This window comes from Pteropus vampyrus, unplaced genomic scaffold, assembly GCF_000151845.1.
Source record: "Pteropus vampyrus isolate Shadow unplaced genomic scaffold, Pvam_2.0 Scaffold66, whole genome shotgun sequence".
NCBI classification, from domain to species: domain Eukaryota; kingdom Metazoa; phylum Chordata; class Mammalia; order Chiroptera; family Pteropodidae; genus Pteropus; species Pteropus vampyrus.
This window is the reverse complement of record NW_011888847.1, coordinates 2,440,061-2,463,563: the sequence shown is the minus strand read 5'-3', so window position 1 is coordinate 2,463,563 and position 23,503 is coordinate 2,440,061. Positions and strand designations below refer to the sequence as shown.

The 23,503-nt window shown below is 46.4% G+C and overlaps 1 protein-coding gene and 1 long non-coding RNA gene across 5 annotated transcripts in view; one reads left to right on the top strand and one right to left on the bottom strand.

Moving 5' to 3' along the window:
• Nucleotides 1-3,407, bottom strand: part of LOC105292919 — a 9,202-nt gene extending 5,795 nt beyond the window's left edge. Inside the window, exons 1-2 of one of the 3 annotated variants that reach the window (XR_002780670.1) lie at nucleotides 3,273-3,407; nucleotides 2,325-2,398 (exon numbers count right to left, since the gene is read on the bottom strand). This is a non-coding gene — a long non-coding RNA (uncharacterized LOC105292919). Of the gene's footprint in view, nucleotides 1-2,324; nucleotides 2,399-2,743; nucleotides 2,978-3,002; nucleotides 3,178-3,272 lie in introns of those variants that run through there. The other 2 variants (XR_002780671.1, XR_002780672.1) reach the window with 2 other exon arrangements.
• A 92-nt stretch (nucleotides 3,408-3,499) lies between these two features.
• RHOQ (ras homolog family member Q) overlaps nucleotides 3,500-23,503 on the top strand; it is a 37,803-nt gene continuing 17,799 nt past the window's right edge. Inside the window, exons 1-2 of one of the 2 annotated variants that reach the window (XM_023531285.1) lie at nucleotides 3,500-3,758; nucleotides 4,329-4,387. In XM_023531285.1, coding sequence (XP_023387053.1) covers nucleotides 3,617-3,758; nucleotides 4,329-4,387 — 201 coding nt within the window. In that variant the 5' untranslated portion in view covers nucleotides 3,500-3,616. The remainder of the gene's footprint in view (nucleotides 3,759-4,328; nucleotides 4,388-23,503) is intronic. The other variant, XM_011361329.2, reaches the window with a different exon arrangement.

The following is a 23,503-nucleotide window of genomic DNA, read 5'->3' as shown; positions in this document are numbered from 1 at the left end:
AGAGGGAGAGAAGGTTGATAGAATCATAACATAGAAGCCTCAGAGTTATCCTAGGTCTTCCCATGCTGTACTAACAAGCCCTGTAGATTCTGACATCTAAATACCCCTGACACCACAGTCTCCTCCTCACTTTCATTGCCATGCTTGGTTCAGACACCCATGATCTTTCTCCTCTTCACACTCGGGCTTCACTCTCATCCTCTCCAAATCCATCTTCTACACCGTTACCAGAGTGATCTCAAATGGCAGCTCTAAACCTTCTTACTGAAACAGTTTTTTTTGATGCCTCTTTGACGTGGAACATGGGAAACAACATGAGCTTTAAAGATAGATGATTTTGAAACCTAGATCTGCCGCCACTTACGAGCTGTGTGACATTGGGCAAATTTCTTAATCTCTCTGCACATCACCTATCTGAACTACAGTGATAATACTATAATAGTCAGGATTTCTTTGGTTACCAGTGACAGAAAACTAATCCATACTCACTAAGCAAAAAGAAAGGGGAGATTTATTAATTCAAGTGACCAACTGAAGAACAGTAGTGCAACAGGGTCTTGGGGATAGCTAGGATCAGGAACTCATAAATGGCTGGCTAGGAACTAACAGCCTTCCCTGCATTTCCACAAGCCCGTTCTTTATCCTCTACCACAGCATGGGTCACAGATCACATTATATAGTAAATATCTGTTTGCTCATCAGTTCTTTTCTGCCTCTCCCTCCAGCAATTGTGGCTTTCCAGCTGTTTGTCCCCTACTCAGGAATAGAGCCTGGCATCTAGTAGATCCCAATAAATGCTTGTTAAATGAGATACTGGATAAATCAAAGAAAAGTAGGAACTACAGGAGTAAATAAGAGAAGGCTAAGTAGAGATTTCACTGTTCTCACACAGATAAATGGGTATTTTGACATTTGCATTTGACACAAAAGGAAGCACAGAGCCTATGGGGAAGCTTAGAAACAAAGTTGCTATCTGTCCCTCAACCACTGAAATTTGAGAACTTTTTTTTTTTTTTTTTTTTTAACCATCGGTAGGAAAGTGAGATTTCTGTGAAGATCTGTTTGGTCCTTCCAACTAATCCATCCGTGGGCCAGGCTGACCTGGGGCATCTAGGATAATTCCCTGCTCCCACTCCATATAGACACTGGTGGAATCAGCCCAGAGCTCTAAGTATTCCTGGCAGTCAGTTTTGGCTTTTCTATGGGCCAAAGGGATGAAGTCACCATCACCAATGAAGTCACCAGTGCATGATTCATCTGACATCAGTTCCCCACGTGGAGGGCTCTGACATTCCCAGAGCATCCAGAATCTGGGGTCGCTAACCCAGACTCACTAAGCAAAAAGGGAGGGAGGATTTATTAATTCAAGTGACCAAATGAAGAACACTTATGCAACAGGGTTCTGGAGCTGATCCTCTAGCTTCCTGGATCCCTAGCAAATGTCTGCCCCTCTGAGAACTAGCATGAGAACTGGGAAGCCAGAGTCCTGAACTGGGAAGCCAGAGTCCTGACCCGGGAAGCCTCTGGGAAGCCTCCATCCTCCAGTCCGGGGGACAGACCTCCTAATTAATCCCTCATAAAGGCCTTCCCTGTGTCTCCAGCAACTACTACTCTCCTTGTCCCAAAGCTGATACCTGGAGCTCTCATGACACATTCCAAAGGGCCCTAGAGGTCTCAAGGGTGAGAGATCCGATCTCACACTTATGGATGATGAGCTCATATTTATAGATGAGAAAGCCATGGCACAGAGAAGAGAAGTGGCATGCTCAAAGTAACACTGCTAACTAGTATCAGACTCAGACCAAATGTACTTTCCTGGCTGAGTTACTCAAGTAGCTTCTTGACCTCTTCTGATAGACCCTCCTTTCAGAATACTAGCTCCAGCAAATGCTGCCTAAAGAAAGGGTCCTGAAGGTAAAGGGAACAAGTCTGTCTTTCTTCCCCTCTAAGAAGTGGCAGTAACTGGCCTTAAACCAAGATCTGACTTCAAGGCTGCCTTTCTTGACCTGTTATTCAGTACATACAAAGTATCTTCAAAATCCATTGTATAATCTAAAGCAGGCAATGCAAACGCCCACACTCAGACAGAAATGGAGGTGTCTAGCGCGATATTGCCTGTGACTCCAGAAAGAACTTCTTATACTCTAGGAAGTCTTCCTGGGACAACAGAAATCAGATTTGGGGTTTGAGAGTTGAGTACTGAGAAGTGGGGCATGGGGACATAACAGTGAATATTTCCCAAAGTGTGCTACAAGTCCTTAAATGCTGGAACTAGAGGAAGCCTTTGGGATGACTGTTTCACCTCTCCACATCTGTCTGCTTACCTACAATGGACGAGAGATCTAAGGAAGATGGTCCAGCTGACCTCTGCTGTCTCTCAGCACAGCATTTTCTAATCCTGTGAATCAATGAAAAGGAGGTGATTAATCTCATGTCAGCGGGAGGGGGGGGGTTTGCCATGTCGGTGTGTAATGTACCCACCCTCCCCATCCCTCCCCCTCACCCCCCGCCCCCAGTGCCTAATGCTCAAAGCAGCACTGTTGGCCGTGAACGGGACCTGGACAGCCCAGGTGTTTCCAAGCTTTGCCTAGGCAGGGGGACAGGGGTTACAGTCTGGATTAAGGCCAAATCTCAGAGCACAAGAATGTATCACTCCACAAGGATCACAAACTAAACCTCCTAGGGACACTCGGGACTGCAAGGGAGCCTCATAGAATCTAGACTCCATGGAGAACGTAGGTACATTGGTCTCATCCAGAGTCGGCAGTTTATGTCTCCCTTTTCTGGTAGATTGTGGGGGCTTCAGTGATTCAGGATGCTGTAACACCCTTAGTCACCGGTTTCATAGTAAATGATTCAAACTTCTGCTGTGGACGACATGGGTGATGGGAAGGGGGCGCAAGCAATAAACCTGGAGTACCTACTTTTCAGCTCAAGGACCATCTCCCACCGCCCACCCCCTCCATCACCCCTCGCGCCTTCAAAAAAATATTTTTTTGAACCCTCTCGTCTTTTCTTCCTGGTTTCTAGTTCTGCTGTGCACTTAGAGGCCGATGAGATGGATCTTGCCTTCCGGATGAAGTTTAAATATATATGTATCATTTTGCATGACTATTGCGTCATCACAGGAGTCGTCGTGGTTCCCCGTGAGGCCTCCTCGTCTTCTCCCGGCATTGGGGCCTTTGGACGCTTCCAGGCGCTGCGGGCACTTTCGCGAGGAGCCCTCGGCTCCTCCCAAGCGCTTTCCTCCCCGCCCCCGCCCCCAGCCTCACCTTCCTCCCCTCCCTCCTCCTTCTCGGCTCCTCCTCCTCGCCCCCTCTCCTCTGCCCTCGCGGGGAGTCAAGCTAGGGTGAGCCGGCAAGGCGGAGTGGCGGCCACGGGCGGGGCGCGGGGCGCGGGGCGCGGGGCGCGGGAGCCCGCACTTGAGGGAGGTGCCTCGGTCCGCCCTCCTCCAAGGCCGAGCCGGGAGGGGGCCCCAGCGGGCGCGGGGCGGGGAGAGCCGCTGCATGGGGCCGGGGGGGCGGCGGCGGCGGACCCCCCAGGCGGGCTGGGGCTGAGCCCGGGGCCGGGGCGGGGACTCCGGGGGGACCATGCCCGGAGGTCGGCCGGCTGCAGCATGGCTCACGGCCCCGGCGCGCTGATGCTCAAGTGTGTGGTGGTCGGCGACGGGGCGGTGGGCAAGACATGCCTACTCATGAGCTATGCCAACGACGCCTTCCCGGAGGAGTACGTGCCTACCGTCTTCGACCACTACGCAGGTAAGCCTCGGAACTGCTGACTAAGGGGCCGCTCCCAGGGCCGGGAACTTTGGAGCAACTTTGGCGGAGCCCCCTCGCTGCCTCTGCTGAACGCGCTCCCCACCCCTCTCCCGCGGTGCTCTCAGCCTGGCGCCCTGCCCCACCCCCAGGCTTTGCCTCTCGCCATCCCCTTCGCCCGCGGATCGGACCCTTCTTCCTACCCGCTACCCCCGCGCCCAGTGCCAGCTCCCCGCACTTCCCAACCCACTGAAGTCCAGGGCCGACCTCCATGACCTTCCCACAACCACCTCCTCTACTGCCCCGAGCCCCGGCAAACATTTGGGGGAACCGGGCGAGAGAGACGTGGCTATGGGACTTGGGAGAAGGGAACGGGAAGCTGAGGGCCACATCGCACCCCGACCTCATGCCACTTCGCAGTGAGCTGGGCACAAGAAAAAAGAGATAACGTCTCCCGGCTAGCGCCCCTCATGCCTCCAGCGGGCTTGGGAGAGGAGGGTCCTGGTGCGGACCGAAATTGCCCCAGAGTCTAATCGTGGGCTTTTCTCCCCGCCCCCGCTTCTGCCCTTGCAGTCAGCGTCACTGTAGGGGGCAAGCAGTACCTCCTGGGACTCTATGACACGGCCGGACAGGTGAGTGTCTTGGCCCCTGGCCTACACCCCTTCCCTCTCCCCATTCTGGTTGGCTGCGAAGGGCCTTTGGAAACTAAGATGTCTAGAAGGGAGGGTGTGTCTGCCAGGGGCCGCTCTGGATCAAGACTTTCTTTTTTGAAGTCAGCAAATTAGGAAAAGGAACAAAACCCAACAACTCCAGACCAGCCCACCCCATGTGAACCCCTGGGCTGTGAAAGTTTTTGCCTGCGTGTGCCTTCTGTATGGTGCCTAGTGTGGGTCCCAACTCCTGTTGCAAAGTGGCAGTGGCCAATCGTGAAGCGCCCTTATTTTTAGTTGCGGATGACCAGGTCTCCCCCTCACAGCCTCTGTCTGGTCCCTCATTGGTGAGTGGTCTGCCTGCCCGAGGAGCCTGATTGGTGGGAAATGGCATCATCTAATATGATGGGAAGGCATTTGGTCCTGGTTATGTTTATTACAACATCACTGCACTCTGGGACTTGAATCCCTGAAAACGTAATTTGTGGTGTTACCAGGGGACCACAGGGAAAAAAAGGAAAGAAACAACAACCATCCAGCCGCTCTCTGGGGCAGGAAGAGGCAGGAAGGGTTAGGAGTTCAGCGTGAATCTTGGAAGAAGAGCCTTATTTTTCATTTTCTCCTAGGAAGGCCAGGTGACTTTGGGTTTTTTTCTGGGAGAGACTATTTTGCAGAAGTAAAATGCATACTCTTCCCAGCAGCCCTGTGACCATTGCAAATCAGAGGTGGCTCCTAAAGGATTAAGGTCTCTCCTCCAGTCTGTCTCAGCTCTTTCCTCTTCCCAGACCCACTTTTGCTGTGGGGCTAAGATGATTGTGTCTGATGAAGTTTTGCAGAATCCAGCCCTGTGATTAGATCTGAAGTTTCCAGGTGTCATGCAGACTTGAGTTCTTGAGGACATGTGAGTAGCTGAGGGACTTAGAGTATCTTTGGGGGATGTCCTGTAGTAGTTTCCTTATCTGCAAAAGGGGTTTAAAAAATTCAGACCATTCCCCTGTGCAGATATTATGTGCCAGATTCTTAGCACTGAGTGTGATGCACATTAGGCAGGTGCTCAATAAAGGGGAACTGTTCTTTGTGGCTCTTCTAGTTTTGGATTTCAGAATTGTGGCACCAGGTTAGATTGTGGAAAATGTCTTTGGTGGGGAGGCATACCTCGATGTGGCCTCTGGTTTCTAAACTGTTAAGTTAGAGGAGCATCTGAGGAGAGAGAAACTTGGCAGTAGGAGGTGCCTCAGGCTGCCCCCTTTCACCAAACTGACCCAAGTCTGTATAGCCAGTTCTTCAGGGCCCCATTTGGTTGCCTGCTTTACAGTTGTTATTCCTTTTATCAGAACATGTGGAGGGCAAGAGAGAACTTATTCAATCAAATAAGACCAACTTTTAAACAGTACAGTTGTTAAAAGGTTGAAATCATTTGTCGAAAGGAGAGAGGTTTAAAAAAAATTGTCTCTAATTTTAACTTCTGTCACTACTTCTTCTTTCCCTTTCTCCTTTACTTGTCACCATGACCACTTATTGACCATGACCCTATTCAACAGGACGTGTATATGTCAGAGCTGTTCTGTGCACATTCAAACCCAACTAATATTTACTGAGTTCCTTCCGCATATCAAGCATGGGGCAGCCACATGCAAATGTTATTTTTTTTCCTCCTCAAAACAGCCTCTGAGATAGGTGATCTTCCATCTTTGCAGATGAGGAAACGGACTCAGAGAAGCTAGGTTGTTGACCTGAGGTCACACAGCTACTGAGAGGTGTTGCTGGGATTAGGCCTGAATCTGCCCAGTTGGAGGTAGTTACATACACAGGAAGCCTTGGGAGGTGCTGAGATGCCACCTGAGTTGATTGGATAGCTTCTGTGTCTATAAACTTGGTACCTGGAATTTTTACAGCCATTCTCTGAATTTGTGTTATATGACACCTCTACAGAGTAGAGAATCCAGATCCAAAGGGTCCCCCGAAGTTGGCCCACTCAAAACCAGCACCTCACATGTGCACTGTTTCCCGTGGAGATTGTAAGATATATACAACTATATATCTCAAGTGAGATCAACCCATTTGTAAGGTTCAGATATTACTGTTTTTGCCCAGTGATGGAACACCTCCTCTGTTGGCCAAGGTGTGTATTAGATTCCCTTGGTGTTTCTCCCAGTGTCTAAGACTTTTGTTTTTGAATCAGAGTTAGTGATAATTCATCTTTCAGCATTTAAGTGCTTATTGCTAATAAGTAATCTTAGCAAAATAATCATCAGTAAAACTAAATGACAAATGCCCACAGTGTACCTAGTACTGTGCTAAGCACCTGTACTAGGTGCTTAGCACAGTCCTCAATTCATACCAAAGAATGAATTTAAAAGATAGGGATCTGCTATGGCTGATGACAGCATAGGTGGGAATATCTGGATCATTTGCCTCTTCACACATGTTATATAGATTTCTGTGTTGTTTTTGGTTATTAAGACCCTGCCTCTATGAATTGGTATCAGATTAATCTTACAGTAACAATAATGATATATAAACACACGTTCACACACAAAGGGAATCTTTAAGCCTGATGGGCAGCTGAGGAAGGCCCATGGGCTTTGGAACCAAATAGATCTCCCCCTTGCTCTCCTAGTCATGTGCTTCTAGCTAAGTTATTTACCTTCTTTTTGAGCTAATAAAAATGTGGATAATTAGACTCTATACTGCAGTGTTGTAGGCCGGCTTGTATTGTTTAATGTACGTAAAAGCAGAGGACACTGTTCTTCATTTGTAGTAGATGTGTAATAAATATGAGAAATTATTGTACTCTACCATGGGCAGTTTTGTGGGGTAAAGGGATCACAGGTGGATGGCAGAGGACAGTGTATTATGCCTGGAGTTGATAGCAATTTCACTAGGATGCCAGATCCTACACCATTCTCAGCAGAGGTGTGGAGCCAGCTTTGCACTTTATAATTCCCACAGTCCCCATCACGGACCAATGGACATGGTAAAGTGCTCCCTGCTCTAAGTGCCCTGTTGTGTCATATGGTTTCCTTTCTTAATAAGAGCCTGCATCCTCAGTGCTGTAAAGAGAACCTCTTAGAAAAACTGAGTTCAGTGTAGAATTAGAGATACAAGTGGGGTATGTAGGTTTCAGTTGATTCTACTTTGGGATGTAGAGTGGGATGAGGAGAAAGCTCACTGCACTGAAAAGCAGTTTTATTTTCTCCAAAAAGTTTGCTCATACACATGGGCACTCACTGTATTTGAATAACATCAACGGGGCCTGTCTCTGATTGGAACTTTTAGTCAATGTGCTTAACTCTTCTTAGTGTCCTCTGACCCCAGTGAAGTTCAAAGTCAAAGGCAAACATTTGCCCAATTTATATATTAGAGAACTCAAGAGATGACTGCGCAGGCATACCTCATTGTGCTTTGCTTTATTGTGCCTCACAGATTTTGCATTTTTTTTACAAATTGAAGGCAAGACCCTCCACTAGCAAAAAGATTATAGCTCAGTTTATTGCGGTGGTCTGGAACTGAAGCTACAGAATCTCAGAGGTATGCATATAGTAGATGACCTTTTGCCTTCCAAAGCAGGCTGCTTCCCCTGTTGACCTCTGCTGCTATGGGAGGGGAGGGGTGAGGTGGAGGTGGTGGGGGGGAGAGGGAGAGAGAGAGAGAGAGAGAGAGAGAGAGAGAGAGAGAGAGAGAGAGAGAGAGAGAAGGAGGAAGAAACATGAATTCGTGAGTGTGTTGGTTAGTGTTAGTCCCCATCACATACATCAGAGCAGGGAAGCTCCTTCTGGCCAAGCCCCTAGGTGGTCTAGGAGCAGCTGACATTTTGACTGCCAAGCATTTTGGAGTGGAAGTTGAGGGCAGCACCTTCCTCCTCCCTGGGGCCCTGATCAGGGGTGTCTGGCTTCCTGCCCGTTGCCTCCGCGGAGCTTCTCCTTTCTTGCCCAGCTTTCAGGAATCCAGCGTAGGCTGTGCAGCAGCCCCACTTTCTGCTCAGAGAGGGACTGGAGAGGCAAGACTTTCCCTCCTGCCTCTGCACTGTTTGGAGTACACGGGAAGTGGGAAAAGCTCTTGCTTTCTGTGCAGACAAGCCATGGGGAGCTGCCTGGCAAACTGCTCTTGGAGCTGCTGGCTCCAGACTGATCTCATAATCCTTGGCAGGAAGGCAGAACTTGATATCCTAAAGAGAGGAGACTGATACCCAGTTTATTCCAGGTCTCGGAATACCCACACTCGGGAGGGTGTGTGTTTGGGGTAAGTTTGGATTCTCTAGAGTTCCAGATTTAGCCAGGGCCTCATTGTGTGAATCCATATGTATGCTTTTGGGCTGTTGCTTTGTCTGTTAACTTAAACACATGCAAGCAAGTTCAAGGGTGCATACTTCAGAGCTATAAATATCCTTAACTCAGGTATCCCCTGGGGTTGCTTTTTCAGTGACAAGCTAGGTCTGTTTCTCACTTGACATAGCCCAGCAGCTGTGGCTCTCCTGCAAGACTTCTGGGCACTCTGGGAAAGAACTTCCCCTCCAGAAGGGACTCTCTGTGGGAGGCAGCCTGGGAATGCCCCATCCTGCCTTTTGCATTTTTGGGGGGTAGCACCTAAGGGCTCAGTATAATGGAAGGAGGAAAGGGGAGGGCCAGGGTTTTGCTCCTCTTTGAGCTCCTTCCACCTGCTGGCAGCCTTCCTCATTGTACCTTCCCAGGTTGACTTTTCCCAGATAGAGAAATTGAGAATGAGCAGGTTTATGGAAAGCAGAGATGCGATTAGGAAAAAGATTTTTTTTTTTTTACTTTAGAGGGGCCTGCAGAGAACATTAGTAGGGCTTAGGAAGTACCCACTCATGCCTAGACCCAGGCTCCAGGTCCCTGCAGCCCCACATTACGCCCCTGAGGGGCCCAGGGAGCAGAGTTTGGGCCTCTTTCCAGACATCAGCTGCAACAGGTAAGATGCTGGCACTAAGCATCCTGGTTTCCCTTAGTAACCTACTGTAGATTCATCGTCTGCATTTTGCTAACCTTTTTAGAAGCTATTTATATCTCTAGGCTGAACCATATCACATGGAATGCTGGCTTCCTCCTCTGCGTTGGGAAGGTGGATGGCCTTTGTTGGCTCTAAAGCCTTTGCAGTGATTGCATGCCCCGTGTTCCCCCTCTTGAGACTCTGATGTGGATTTGGGATGAGCCAGCTCAACAGGCAGGCAGGAACCTTGTGGTGGGGACAGTCCCCACCAGCTCTGATTGGTTTCTCTTTCTGCCTCAGATGGGCCAGTCCCCTTCCTGACCCTTTGATCCCTCTGGCTTCTCCACTTCTATCATGATTCTCTTGAGCTTTGGTGACATTTACACTCTGGGAAACCAAAGCTTTCCAGCAGGTATATCAGGAATGAATGTTATAGGTGTGCTGAGATACCATCCTCTTTGCTGGTTAAGGGGGAGTAGTGTGTAGCCCCGAGGGAGCTGAACATATGTTACCATTTTCTGTGTGTGCCAGGATTTGAAAAAGGTAGGAGGCATGGCTTTAAAGCTTATGGGCCATAGGACTCATGGAGAGCTTGGTGTTTGCGGTTTTGTTGTGGAATTTGGGGTTTCAAGAGATGAGATCTAATGGTATTAAAACAAAACAAAACAAAGCAGCTCTCCTGGGGGGTATTAGTTTCTAGCTATGACACATGTGTTGGCAGCAGCGGGTCTTACCAAGAGGCCTCAGATACAGAATAGCAATACAAGAAAGCAGTTACAAAGAAACAAAAGGAACCACACTTGTCTCTTTAAAAAACTAAAATTTGTGAGCCTCCCTGAGTATCCTTTCACTTGGGAGGGCTTAGTGTTTGCCCTAATTTGGTGTGCTTGGGTCAAGGAGCAGCTTTCCTTGCCCTCAGCAGTTTGCTCTTCCTCTTTTAGTTTCTAGCAGGCAGCTGCTTTGAATGAAGAAGCAAGGGAACACCCAACCAGGGAGGCTGCATGGGGCGGCATCATTGTGGTAGCTGGGTCATTGGAACTCCCCCACGCCGGTCTCCCAGCGACCTGAGTACAGTTCTCCCGCATCCACTGCCTGCCAGCGCTTCCTGGGCAGTTCTTGCTCTCTCTAAGCTCCGCTAAGACAGACAACTATGTCTGTCTTTTTCTCCACCACATCTCTAGCACTTAGCCTGGAGCCTGATACACGGAAGGTATGCAACGAATATTTCTTAGGTTGAGTTGATTCCCATTTGTCTGTCAACTCATTTCTGCTAAAAGGTTAACCAAAGACTGAGGGTATAGCTGTTGGAGAATAGCTTTAGGCACAAACTCTTTCTTGGAAAAAAATTTTTTGTTAATCCAATAGAAGTCTCCAAGGTTCAAGGAAGTGACAGTATGTAGATGTGCAGCAGGCCACCAATTTTATCCCCACCCAGAACCTGGGGTGTAGTGGAGCAGTCCCCGAGGCCATCTCTCGGCTCAGGCCTTTGCATTTTGCCTGAGACTTCTCACTCTCAAATCTCCTGAAGAGGAAGCAGCTTGGCAGTGAAAGTGTGGGTATCAGATTCTCCAGACAACTTTGGATCCTAGTTCCTCGTCTTCATAGCTGTGAGACCATCAGCCAGCTAGCTCACCTCACCTCTGTGAGCCCTTCTTCCCTCCCTATAAGTGAGAAATAACATCTACTTTACAGGGTTGCTGTGAGGGTTAGAGGTGAGGATGTAGTTGCCCCATGTGGCCTGATGCTCGCTCAGTCAGGGGTAAGTGAGAGCGATGATGGCCCAGGCCAGCCTGGGGGGACTCCACACTGGTTCAGTTCAGGTGGTGTTGATTCAATGCCTGCTTTGTGTTCTGACCTTCTGCGGGAGAAGAAAGGGGGATCAGATTGCAGAAAAATCCACCTCTGTAACTGGGAAAGCTCATCATGTGAAAATGAGTGTTGCTCAGTCTTAAGTAGGAAGAGGTGGGAGGGAGAAGCTTTTCGGAAGATCCAGGCTTTCGGGGAGAGATGAGGGGCAGTTGAGTACCCTGGTTACCGCTGTGGGCCCTCGCATTGCCAGCGGCCATTTCCCAGCAAAGAGTTTGATCTCTCAAAACCTCAGTTTTCTTATCTGTAGAATGGGGATTATAATACTACCTTCCTGTAGAGTAATTGGATCAAATCAGAGCTTCTTAGCTCCCAGATAACAGATTTTCTCAGCCTCAAGGTTGCTGGCGGGGCCTGGGACAGCCCTGGGCTCGGGTTGTCCCATCTAATTTGAACAGTCCAACCTCAGTCACTTACCCCATTGTCCCTCCATCCCACCGGCTGTGTGCTGAACAATCTCTTTTCTCTGTACTGTGAAGTGAAAGCTTGGGAAGCACTGGACTAAATGAGGTCATACAGGCAGAGGGTCACCGAAGGCTCAGATTCTGGGTGGGGCAGGGCAGTGTGGGGAGTGCAGGCACGAGACGGGGGGTGTGTGTCTTTTTATGGATCTCAGATCTCTGCTCTCAGTGTCAACATGTGGAGTAAAGTTGATAACTAAATTATGGAGTTTTTCACCCAGTAACTGACAACTTAGTAATTAGAGAGATATTAATCGAGTGCTGTGTTGCTTGTTGATTTTAATAGAAAGAACAAACAGTGGGGGAAGGGACATTTATTGTTGTCACTGTTTCTTTTCAAGTGTCTGGTGGGAGTAGTGTACCAGCCGCCTCTCTCCTGATCCCCAGACTTGTCAGCCCTTCCCAGGCTCAGGTTAGAATGTGGGCATTGGATAATGACGCCCTCAACGTTGAGTGGCATTTTTACAGAGTGCAAAGCATTTCGCTTTTGGTACCTTTTGAAGCTTCTCAATTGCTCCAAGAGTAAAGGAAGCAAGTGGTGTTTGCCTCATTGTGTAGGTTCTGGGAGGTTAAGACTTGCTCCAGGCCACACAGCTGGTGAAAGGCCAACATCGAGGTTACAGGGCAGGCTGCCCAACTCCAAGTCCTCGGTTCTTTATGTTAAATTACTCACACTGATCAGCTTGACACTGTTAAATGTCTCCTTTAATCACGTGTATTCTGTTGTTGAATATTTCGTGTGAAAAGTACATTCCGAGCACACTGGTTTTCTAGACAGAAGAGTTGGTAGAATGCTGTCTATAGGTGGAACGATAAGCTCCAAAAAAACACCTCCTGGCCCACCTGGGAAGTTAAGGGTGTTTTGTCAGTTCGTTCATTAACCTCTTCTCTTGCCTAAAAAGAGGCCTGCCTGGGGGGCCTGCATCACTGGGGAGGGCGTGGAAGAAACGCTGTGTGTTTGCACACAGGTGTAGCCTCTTCCGAAGAAGGAGGAGAACCTGAGACTGCCCTATGTTGACATAAGCTGACCCTTCAGGCGGAGAAGGCAGGACTCCCTCCCTGTCCTTTGCACTCTCGCCCCTGTTTCTGCCTGTGAGCCTTGACTTGTCATTACCTTGCTGTTTGGGGACTGCTGGATAGAGGGTACCTTTGGCCTGCAAATGATAGCTGCCCCAAGCCTTTTTTTTTTTCTTCCAAGAGTTTTCTTATTTTGGTGAAAACTGCCATTTCAAATCTGTTTGTCTGTCTTCTGTCTGAATATGCCCTGGATACACCCAGAGACTTCCTCTGCCACCTGCTACTCATTTTGCTTGCCTCCCTGGGTTGTCCCCATTGACACCACCTCTGCATAGGCTCCCATGTCTTCCTGCCTAGGCTAGCTGTCGGGACTGTATGAAAACATTCATGTAGTCAGTCAGCAAACATTCCCCAAGTACCAAATCTGGGCTGGGACCTGTGCCAGGGACAGGGCTGACAATGACAGGTCAGGAGCAGGCCCTGCCCCCAGGAGCTCACAGCTCAGTGAAGGGGTTGGGCCCACAGTGAGTGACAGGAGGGGAGTGAATACTGTTCCCTGGGGACACAGAGGAGCCCGGGGTCTGTCCTTTCAAGGAAACAAACTGCACCTAAGAGCTCAGTTGACAGGGGGTTCTCCAGGTTCGTTTTGGGTGCTCAGATTGGATTCTTACATGTATTAGATGCTCCAGAAGGGTCTGAGTTACTACACTGGTTCTCATATGCTCCACGAACCAAGACACATCTCCAGGAAACTTGTTAGAAATCTAAATTCTTAGGCTCCACCCCAGACTTCCTGAATCAGATAGTCTGGGACATCTCTGAACAAAGAGCTCTCCAGGTGATTCTGATGCAGGTGGAAATGTCAGAGCCACTGAGTGAGTTAGTGAATATTTGTTTACTTACGTACTTTCTTTTGACAAGCCACCTTCCATCTCCTCTCCCCCAACACGCACATACATACGACCCACACACACGCACCCCTGCCTTACACACTGTCCCTGGAGTGCATCATATATTCATTTTTTAACCCCTGCCCCACCAAACATGCCTCTTTTCTAGTTACTTACACATGGTTGCGACATCATTCAGCCACTTCCTAGCTCACTTGGTGGAGATGGGGCCAAGGCACTCTCAGGAGAAAATGAAAGCATCACTTCCTAAACTTCCCTTGGTTCCATTGGTATGCTGTCTGGCCCAGGGCTGTGCATGCAGTATGCTCCATGTGTATTCCTTGATGACGTCTAAGTGCCAAGCCATTTTCCCTCCTGTGCAATAAGCAGCCAGACAGATTGGGGCCTGGGCCCTGGTCTGTTCACTGTAGCTGAAGTTAGCACTTTTGGGTGGTGACAGGCCTGCCCCTGAGGAGGATGCCAGTGTGGTTTGTGCTAAATTAGTTCCAAAGCAACAGTTGGGTGATGAGGTGCTTCTGTATTAAAACTCCTTGGGCAGATCACCAGGAAAGGTTGAAGGAAGGGCTGTTACTCAGACACCCATACTTCTCTGGCTGACCCAAGCTTTCTGTGTAAATGTCTTCCTCTATTCTTCCACTGCACGCGCACACACAAACACACCAACCCCTTAAATTTTTTCTCCCTTCCATCCTCCTCTCTTTCCTTTTCTCTTCCCCCTCTCCTTTTTCTTTTTCTTTTTCTTTTTTTCCAAACTGTTCCAGGGTAGAAAAATCATCCTCTTTCAAACAGCTTAATGGTTGGGATTATAAATGAGTTGGCTCAAAGTCTGCTCCCTCTAAGAGCTGCTGCTGAGAAAGAGTATTTAATTCTGATTATCCAGTTCAATTAAAATTCCATCTACCCCAGCTTAATTTTCAAAGGGCTGTCCTCCCCAGCTAGCTGGTTCAGGGCTCACATTTATCACCTTAAGTTGTTTCTAGTGGGTTCCTTGGCCCCGGAGAAATGGGGAAGGGGCTGATTATAAGATGAGGACAGAGGAGAGAGGCGGAGTCCCTGCTTTCTTCACCCAGGGGCTTTGCGTGGCAGGAGGGAGATCCTGGTCTTCATCCAGCTGCAGAAGCGAGAAGGTCCTTCTGAGGCTGAGGCATCTCGTGCCCCCTCCTCAGTGACTCCAGCCCTCTTGAGGTTGAACTTTCAATTTCAACTGAACAAATTGTCTATATGCTATACTCTGGCATTTGATTTTATTCACATGTAAATCTTTACTCAGCAGCCAGATGGTAATGTGGCACATAACACTTAGCACAAAGTTGGGGAGGAGGGGCGCAGTAGAAACCAGGTATGCGTTGGATTGAGGGGAATCTGTCAGATAAGTATTATAGAAAGAACATTTCCCATGACTTTATATCACCTCCACATTGGCTTTCTTATCAGCCCACTTTAAAGGGGATTCTGATCTGCCTGGACATAACTGAAGGTCTTTAAAATCAGGTTATAGGTGGTTATTGTAATGCATTGCTCATTTAAGCACAATGGAACTTATTAAGTCATGGAGCCCGTTAGCAGAAAGGCTGCCAGGTCTATTTGGATAAAATATTGGCCAGGATGTGTATGTGTACTGTTCTCCAGCAAGTCTGGATTCTAAGGAATCCTTCACTGTGTTTGGTGTCCCTCTAGAGTGTCTTGTGGCCCTCTGTTAGAAGCAGGGCAGCAAGGGCACAGAGAATGCTGACCTGCCCAGTTCTGTCTTGATAGGAGGGGAGACCTGAAAGCTGCCTGCTGTCCCTGAGGGAGCCCTGACATCCTGCTGCCTGACCTAATAGGGCTGGAAGCATCAGAGTCTAGGCAAGCTGCTGTTAGGAAAAAGTGATTACTTAGAAATTCCTGGTGGACCACACTGCTTGATGTATAAGATATTCTTCCTCCTTTTCTAAAAATTATGATATAATTGACATTCATTGGGTTTTGTGTATTCAAAAAGTTGTACAACCATCATTATTTAACTCCAGAACATTCTCATCACCCCCCAAAGAAACCATGTACCCATTAGCAGTCACTCTGTTCTCCTTTACCCCCAACTCCTAGCAGCCACTAATCTACTCTTTGTCCCTATGAATTTGCCTGTTCTGGACATTTCGTATAAATGGAATTGTGCAGTAAGTGAGCTTTTGTGTCTGGCTTCTTTCACGTAACATAAATGTTTTCAAGGTTCATCCATGTTGTAAAATGTATCATACTTCATTCCTTTTTATGCCTGAATAATCTTCATCTTTCCTTTTTATTCCCTTTTGTGGGTTTTTATTACATGAGCATTTTGCCCCAGGCTCTGGGAACCATTTTCCAGGTCGTGAGGCAGAAAGTGAGGCTCTGTGGTCGTACGTGTCTGGTGCTGCCTTCACCCCTGCCTTAGATGTGTGTGGGGGAGTGGTCTCCCCTCTACCTTTCCAATGTTCTGGTTTTCTCTGCACCTCTGTTCATAGTCTCCCTTGCCTCTGTCCCCACCCTTATATCTTTATTCATCAAATAAATGAGTATCGGTTAAACACAGGTGAGGTGAGGAACATAAAGATCCATCTGACAGGGTTCTTCTTCCTGTGTAAAAGTTTAGAGTCCATTGGGAGGGGAAGATACATACAGAGGACCAAAATACAAGTAGAAAATGGGACCTGTCATGAGAAGCGGAAAAGGGTAGTGTGAGGAGTGTCTTGAAGGTGCCCAATTGCCCGGCTACTTGCCCAGAGCCCCTCACAGACAGGCAGGGCCTCAGTGGGGCCACCTAGATTTAGAAACTTGATTTTATTGAGGGACTCACAGATCATCACGTCCATGGATCTGATCTATGTTGATTCATAAGCGATCTAGATAAAATAAGGTTGCCGAAGGACTGATTTACCATGTGGTATTAATGGAAAAATAGACACAAGATATAGACCAATAGCTCACAAAAGAAGAAAAGCAAATAGCCAGTGAACACACGACATGCAAAGATATGAGAATTAAACCTTTTTTTTTTTTTTCTCACTTAGCACATTGGACAAGATGGGAAAAATTGTTACCCAGAAGTCAGAGTCAGGGAAGTGGATGCTCTGTGCACCGTTGTTGGGAGTAAAAACTGACACGAGCCATTTGGACATTCTTTTAGTGTTCTGAGACTATTTCATTGTGTGTCTGTGTGTGTGTGGAGGGGGAGGGGCTCCCTCCCATACAAGCAAATACCAACAGGATTGTTTGAGAATTCAACTCAATTCTAACACTATCTACCTGAAAACAGCATCAGATTTTACAAGTTAAGGGTTCATTCCTACAAGACTCTTCCCCTTCCCCCTACTTCAGTTGCCTGTTGCAAGCCCAGGTTGTTGTTACCTGTGCTTCTGACTGACCGGTTACAGACTGGAGGTTCCAAGGACCCCCTCCAACTCAGGATGCCAGTCGCAAGTCCAAGTTGTTACCTGTACTTCTGACCAACTGGCTATCAGAGTTTCCCACGAATTCTTCCTCAGGGGGTTCAATTAATTTGCTAGATCAGCTCACAGAACTCAGAAAAACACGTTACTTATTAGATCATGGGTTTATTGTAAAAGGATATAGCTCAAGAACAGCCAGATGTAGAGCTGCATAGGGCCAGGTATGTGGGAAGGGGTGTGGAGCTTCCATGCCATCTCTAAGCCCACCACTCTGCCAGCACCTCCGTGTACTCACCAACCAGAAAGGTCTCTGAACCATGTTATTTTGGGTTTTTATGAAGGCTTCATTACATAGGCACAATTAATTAAATCATTGGCCATTGGTAATTGATTCGACCTCAGCCTGTCTTCCCTCCCCACTCCCCACAGGTGAGAGAGAAGGGTCTAATCACATGGTTGGGTCTCCTGGTGATCTGCCACCATCCTTGGATGGGGTCCAAAAAAGTCGCCTTATGAGTATAACAGGGGACACCTTTATGTTGTCAATACTGAGGAAATCTCAAGGATTTTAGGAGCTCTATGCCAGAAAAGGAGACTAAGACCAAATATATATTTCTTGTTATAAATCACAATATCATAGAGGTTTATTTGGCAAAGACCCTTACATTTTTGATAACCCATTTCTATGAATTTTTGGCAAGGAAATATCCAGAATACACAGATATTTACATAAAATGATATTCAGTAACATTTATAATAGTGATAAATTATAAACACAATGCATAGTAAAGGATTTGTTAAGTGATAGCATGATGTATATTAGGTTAATCACAGCCATTAAAAACTGCTTTCAACAAATATTTGAAAATATGTGAAAAGGCTAATTATGTGTTAAGTGTGAAAAAGCAGGAATCAAAACTATATATAGCATGATTACAACTTTGAAGAATATGCATATGTATACTGTGCAAGGAAAAATTGGAATAAAATTGTCAAATTGTTAAAGTAGTTAGCTCTAGGTGATAATATTGAATATTTGTAGTAATCTATTTCCTTATACTCTATTCTGGTTTCCTCCAAATTAAAAAAAAAAATAATGTCATTTTATTTTTATTAAAGCTATACCTGCAGATGGCTTAGAGAGTCAACAGTTTTATAAGATCCAATTATGGAGAAACTAAAGATCCTTCTCCCCTTGCCCTACAGTAAAGCCATTTCTTGCTCCTTCGAGGCAACCACTTTAAACTCTTAGCTGTTTATTTTGGTTAAAAAAAAAAATCCTCTATTGACTTCACACCATGTATGATGAGGCTTTAGTGATCTTTCATACATACTTCCCATCTACCCTTTCCCAGTGGCTATTTTGTAATTTGATCACAGATCAGTCGTTATATATATTTTTCCTTTGCTGCCATTTGCTTTTTTATTTAAAAAAAATTATTTTTCAATTATAGGTCCCTGTGTTATTACAGCTGAGCCACTTAGTATGCTATAATTACTTTTTTTTCTTGACCACTTTTTGTTTCCCTGGAGTTAGTAATTATTTTATTTCATCTCTTGTTTACTTTTCATAGCACGTCAAACTTACTTTTCCATGCAATCCAACATATCCGGTATTCCGTCAGTTTCTTCTCGGAAGCCTCCCTCATGATCTGACCTTCAGTCTGTGCTGGCTGCCTGTAGCCTGCTGCACAGCTGTCCTGCTAGGATTTACCTTCATTATTGGGATTCCCTTTGGCTCTATTCCTTGTATGAGATCCCTATTTTTATTTTTCATGACATCTCAGTTTATTCCCTCATTTTGCTGGAGCGTATATTTTATTAATTTCCTGAAAAGATGCATTGTAGGCAAAACTTTTTGACACCTAGTATGTTTGAAAATATTTTTATTTCTTTCATACCTTATTGACAGTTTTAAAATAGATCAGAAATCATCTTTTTTCTTCAGAACTTTGAAGACAAAAGTCTCCATTGTCTTCTAGCTTCAGTGTATGCTGTTAAAAGTCTGGTGCCAATCTGGCCCTTGATTTCGTTGTCAGGAGCCTGGTTTCCCTCTCTGGAAAGTTTTAGGATCTGCCCTTCATCCTCCTGAAATTTCAGTCATGGGCTTTGAAGTAGCTAGCTGGCTATATGGGCCCTTTCAATCTGGAAACTCATGTCCTTTCATTTTGAGAACATTTTTTGGTTTATTTCTTTGATTTCTTTACTTCCGGTTAATCTCCTCTGTTAAACTAGAACTCTCAGCTTTTATATGTTGGAGTTTTTAGGATGGTCCTCTAATTTCCTTATATTTCTCTCTGTCTTTTTGCTCAATTTTTGGGAGAGTTCCTCAATTTTATCATTCATGCTTTCTACCATTTTCTAACATGTGATTTTATTTTTAATTTTCAAGAGGCTTTTCCTGTTCTTTGGATGTTCCTTTTTGTTTTCTTTAGCATCTTCCAAGTTGATTTGGCTTGTTTTTTGATTGAATATCTTCTCTAATTTCTTCGAGGATATTAATGATAGTTTTTTAAAGCTTATGTCTTCCTGTGTCGTCTCTCCTTTTAATCTCTGTCTTTCATGGCAGTTCCTCAAGTGTCTCCTCATGTTTACAAGAATGTCATTGGAACATGGGGGAAGCTCTGTGTGTGCATGGGCTGGCTGACTCTGGCCTTGACTGTGGGTCAGGGTTTCCGAAGCTCAGCATCATTAATGTTTTGAGGTTGTCCCCCCTCTGTGGGGGGTTGTCCTATGTGTTGTAGGATGTTTAGCAGCATCCTTGGCCTCTTCCCACTAGATTCCTGTAGCATCCCCATCCCAGTCATGACAATCAAAAATATCTCCAAATGTTCCCTTGGGGCAACATCACCCCTCACTCCCTCAGTTGAAAACCACTGCTGTAGGGTGATCTGTCTGGGCCTTTTCATTGGGGAAGCTGTAATATCAGATTTTGGTCTTTCATTTTGGGCTGGTCCTAGTCCCCAGAAAAGAATCTTCCATTCTGCTGCTTGAGGGGTTCCTGCTGTGCTGCCAGTGTTCTGGGAGGTGAGTAGAGGAAGCAGTTGAGGAGTCTCCATTTTCAGTGTGTACCCTGGCCTTGTGTGATTTGTATGTGCAGTTGAGTTTTGTGTCCTCCCATCCAGGGAACCCTCTGTTCTACCATTTCCATAGAATAAATATATCCTCTGCCTTTTGTCAGATTGGGAGAGTGTTTACCATGATAAAGGGATCTGGGACTTAACTGCTTCCTAAACAGAAGGTCAGTCCACCCTCTTGTTTGTGGCTCTACCTTCAATCCACTCGCAGTTACAAACTGCTCCCATTCTCACACCTCTGATGGGTTCTGTTGTGGAGAACGAGGTCCTTCTCACATTTTCTCTCTTTGCTGGCCTAGGATTTGGCTCCCCAGGTTTGCTAAATCACTTTCTACTTGTTCTTTTGCCTTTTAGCTTCCCAGATAGTGTTGCTGTTGTCTCCTTTCCTGTTTGCTTTGTCTTTGTGACTTTGTGCCTTTTTCATTTTTTTAATTACTGTATTTGTTAGCGGACTTTGGAAAAATCAGACATAAATGCATGTGTTCAATCAGCTGGGATTAACTGAAGTCTTCTGCATTTTTTTTAATCATTAGAAAACATGAAAAGCAAAGTTATAGTGATGGATATTCTTTCCATTGCTTGCTATCCAGTGTATCTTTCCTTAGCATCAAGGTACCTGGGAAAATGAATTCATAGAAGCTTGCTTGGGGTTGAGGCCTTACAGCAAAAGGAGTTAGAAGTCTTAGAGGAGATTTGATTCCTTCTGGGTCCTAGAACCATGTGATGAACCTTACCTTCTACCTGAGAGCATGGCTTTCCTAGTGACCAAGGTCTGTGTGTCCATCTTACCGTTGGGCAGAGCTGGGTGGACACTAATATTCTAATTATGTAATTTCTCCTTTGCTAGACTCTGGGTAGAATCTTTATAGACCATGACTTTTCAGTTAATATTTTTGAGACTGGCCAAACATACTCCATTAGGTTACAGCTTTCTTTAGCTATAGTTTAGTTACTTTGACTAGATTTGGCTGTTTTTAAGTGTCTCAGTCATCTGTTAGTATGACTCACACAGTAGATGACTAATAACTGTTATGGTTTGATTTTCATTAATTCTCAAAATGTAGCCTTATGTCAAATTATTAGGGTATCCTACTATAGTTCTCCTATACTTATTAACTATACCTACAGGTTATCAATGACATTGGGAGACTGGAAGGAGCACTTCCAGCTCTGGGGATGGTTGAGGGGAGAGTCTGGACCGAGGAGATGGCATATGCTTATGGGTTCCAGCTGGGGAAGGGACACAGGTAGGACAAGGTATTCCACGCAGCCTTTTCTAGTCCTCAAGGGTAGATGTATTCTCTCCCCTCTGAATTTCTGTGGCACTCAGCATGAGCGTCTCTTGTCATTAATCTCATGCGTATATTCGAGGCCTATTTATCCCATTTAATCATAACAGTCACCCTTGGAGGTAGGTGATATTATCTTATCCCTTCCCTTGCCTTTTTTAATGGATAGAAAACAGACTCAGAGGCACCAAAATGACCTGGACAGTTTACACATCCCATGAGAGACAACAACGCTAGACCTCCAGCCAGGCCCTCTGCCTCCAGATCTCGAATTCATTATTCTAGTGACTTCCTCCTGCTGCCAGTGTCTTACTAGGTTGCTGAACTAAGCTAGTGGCTCTCTGAAGGGAGATGTATGCTGTTTGATTTTCCATGCAGCACATAACACAGATTCAATAAAGGAGTTGACAGGCCGACTGCAGGCTCTGGCAGGGCTCACTTTAGTGGTTAACACAGGCTCTTCCCCGGCTTCAGAGGCAGAGAGGGCAGGTGTTAGTCCATAGGAACCTCGCAGATTCCTGTGCAGTTTGACCAGACTGGTCCACACCTCAAAGTTTGAAAACTACCCCCATCCTCATCCTGATCGGTCCAACCGCTCCAGTGATAGGTTTGCCAACACTGGTGCCCGGAGTTCTACTGCTGCCCTTACTGGCCTGGAGGGCGTGATGACCGTACTGTTTCAGGGCTACCTCCAGCGGGTTTATGAGGACACACAAAAGAGAATGGATACTTGAAACCACTGGAACGACCTTTATCTGGTGCTTTTATTATAAAGTTTTGTTGTCGTTGCCAGTTTCCTTGTCTGCCTATAGTGTTGCTTCTCTTTGATTTTGTTTCCCTGGGTCTCGGTTCACTTTGGTAAGTGTCAGGTCTCCCAGCCAGGTTCTTTCTAGTAGGATGTCCGGATCCTGAATTGGCTGAGCTTCTTAGAACACAAAGGACGCTGGTGCAAACATGTGTCTCGTTAATATGTTACGGTCGGCCACTGAATGCTGCCTGTGGCTGTGTGCAACATGAGCAGGCGAGGGCTTGGTGACCACATCAAAGTCCATGTGCGTCTCGACTCTTTCACTTCCCAGGTCTCAGTAACCATCGTTTTTAAAAAACACATTTGAGGTATATTGGTTTAGCTATGTTCAGATATTTTAATAAAATACCTGACTTCAGTTGTTGCCGGCCATGTAAACATAAGCACTTACTAAGCCAGCCAAACTTCTCAGTGTATTTTTCTCAAACTCGATTCTACCCTCAGTTGACATTTTTTCACGTATTTATTCCTCTTCCTCCTATCTGCTCAAACTCAGGAGTGAGGGAGAGCTGCTGGGTGTGGTCATATGCTAATAGCCACCACGAGCGCTAAACGCCTTTCATACCTTAGGACATTTAATCTTTCCAGAAGCTGAAGGGGAGCATCTATTAGTAATCCATTTTATAGGTAAAGGAAACAGAAAAGGTAACTCGCCCAAGGCAACATAACTAGTAAACCTGTGAATTCAAAAGGTCCAGTCTGGAACCTCTGATCTACTTACCGCCTGGTTAACACAAAGAAGCTAGTAGCGTCTTAAACTAGTCAGGAGAACTGCATTCCTGCCTCATATCTGCCATCCTCTCCTGTGACTTTGGACAGGAGTGATGAGTTTTTTTGAGCCTCAGTTTCCTCATCAGGAAAGTGGGAGCTGCCCTGTCTCATGGGCTGATGGTGGATGTTCAGTGAGATAGTGGGGGTTAGTTTGAAGGCAGGAGCAGGGTGCTCTTCTTGGAGCTGTGAAGTTCAATACAACCACAGTAGTGTGATGAAGTTACTGTCTTAGGTCTGGAAGAGCTCTGCTGGGAGCCGCCTGTAAGCACAGGAAAGCCAGGGCTTGAGGGGAGAAAACGGAGGATGCGATGCAAAACAGACGGGGCAGGGGCGAGTATAAAACATGCGCGAAGGAAGCCGTGCTCAAAAATGGGGACGTGTGCCATGGTAACTCATGCAGGACCTGAGCAGTTGATCTGTTGGCTTCTGGAAACCTCTGCAGGGTATTTGTGCCAAGCGCAGCACCTCTCTGAATTTCAATGAAATCTCTATAACTGTGTGTGTGTGAATGTGTGCATGCATGTATCTGTGTGTGCCCGCAAGGTCC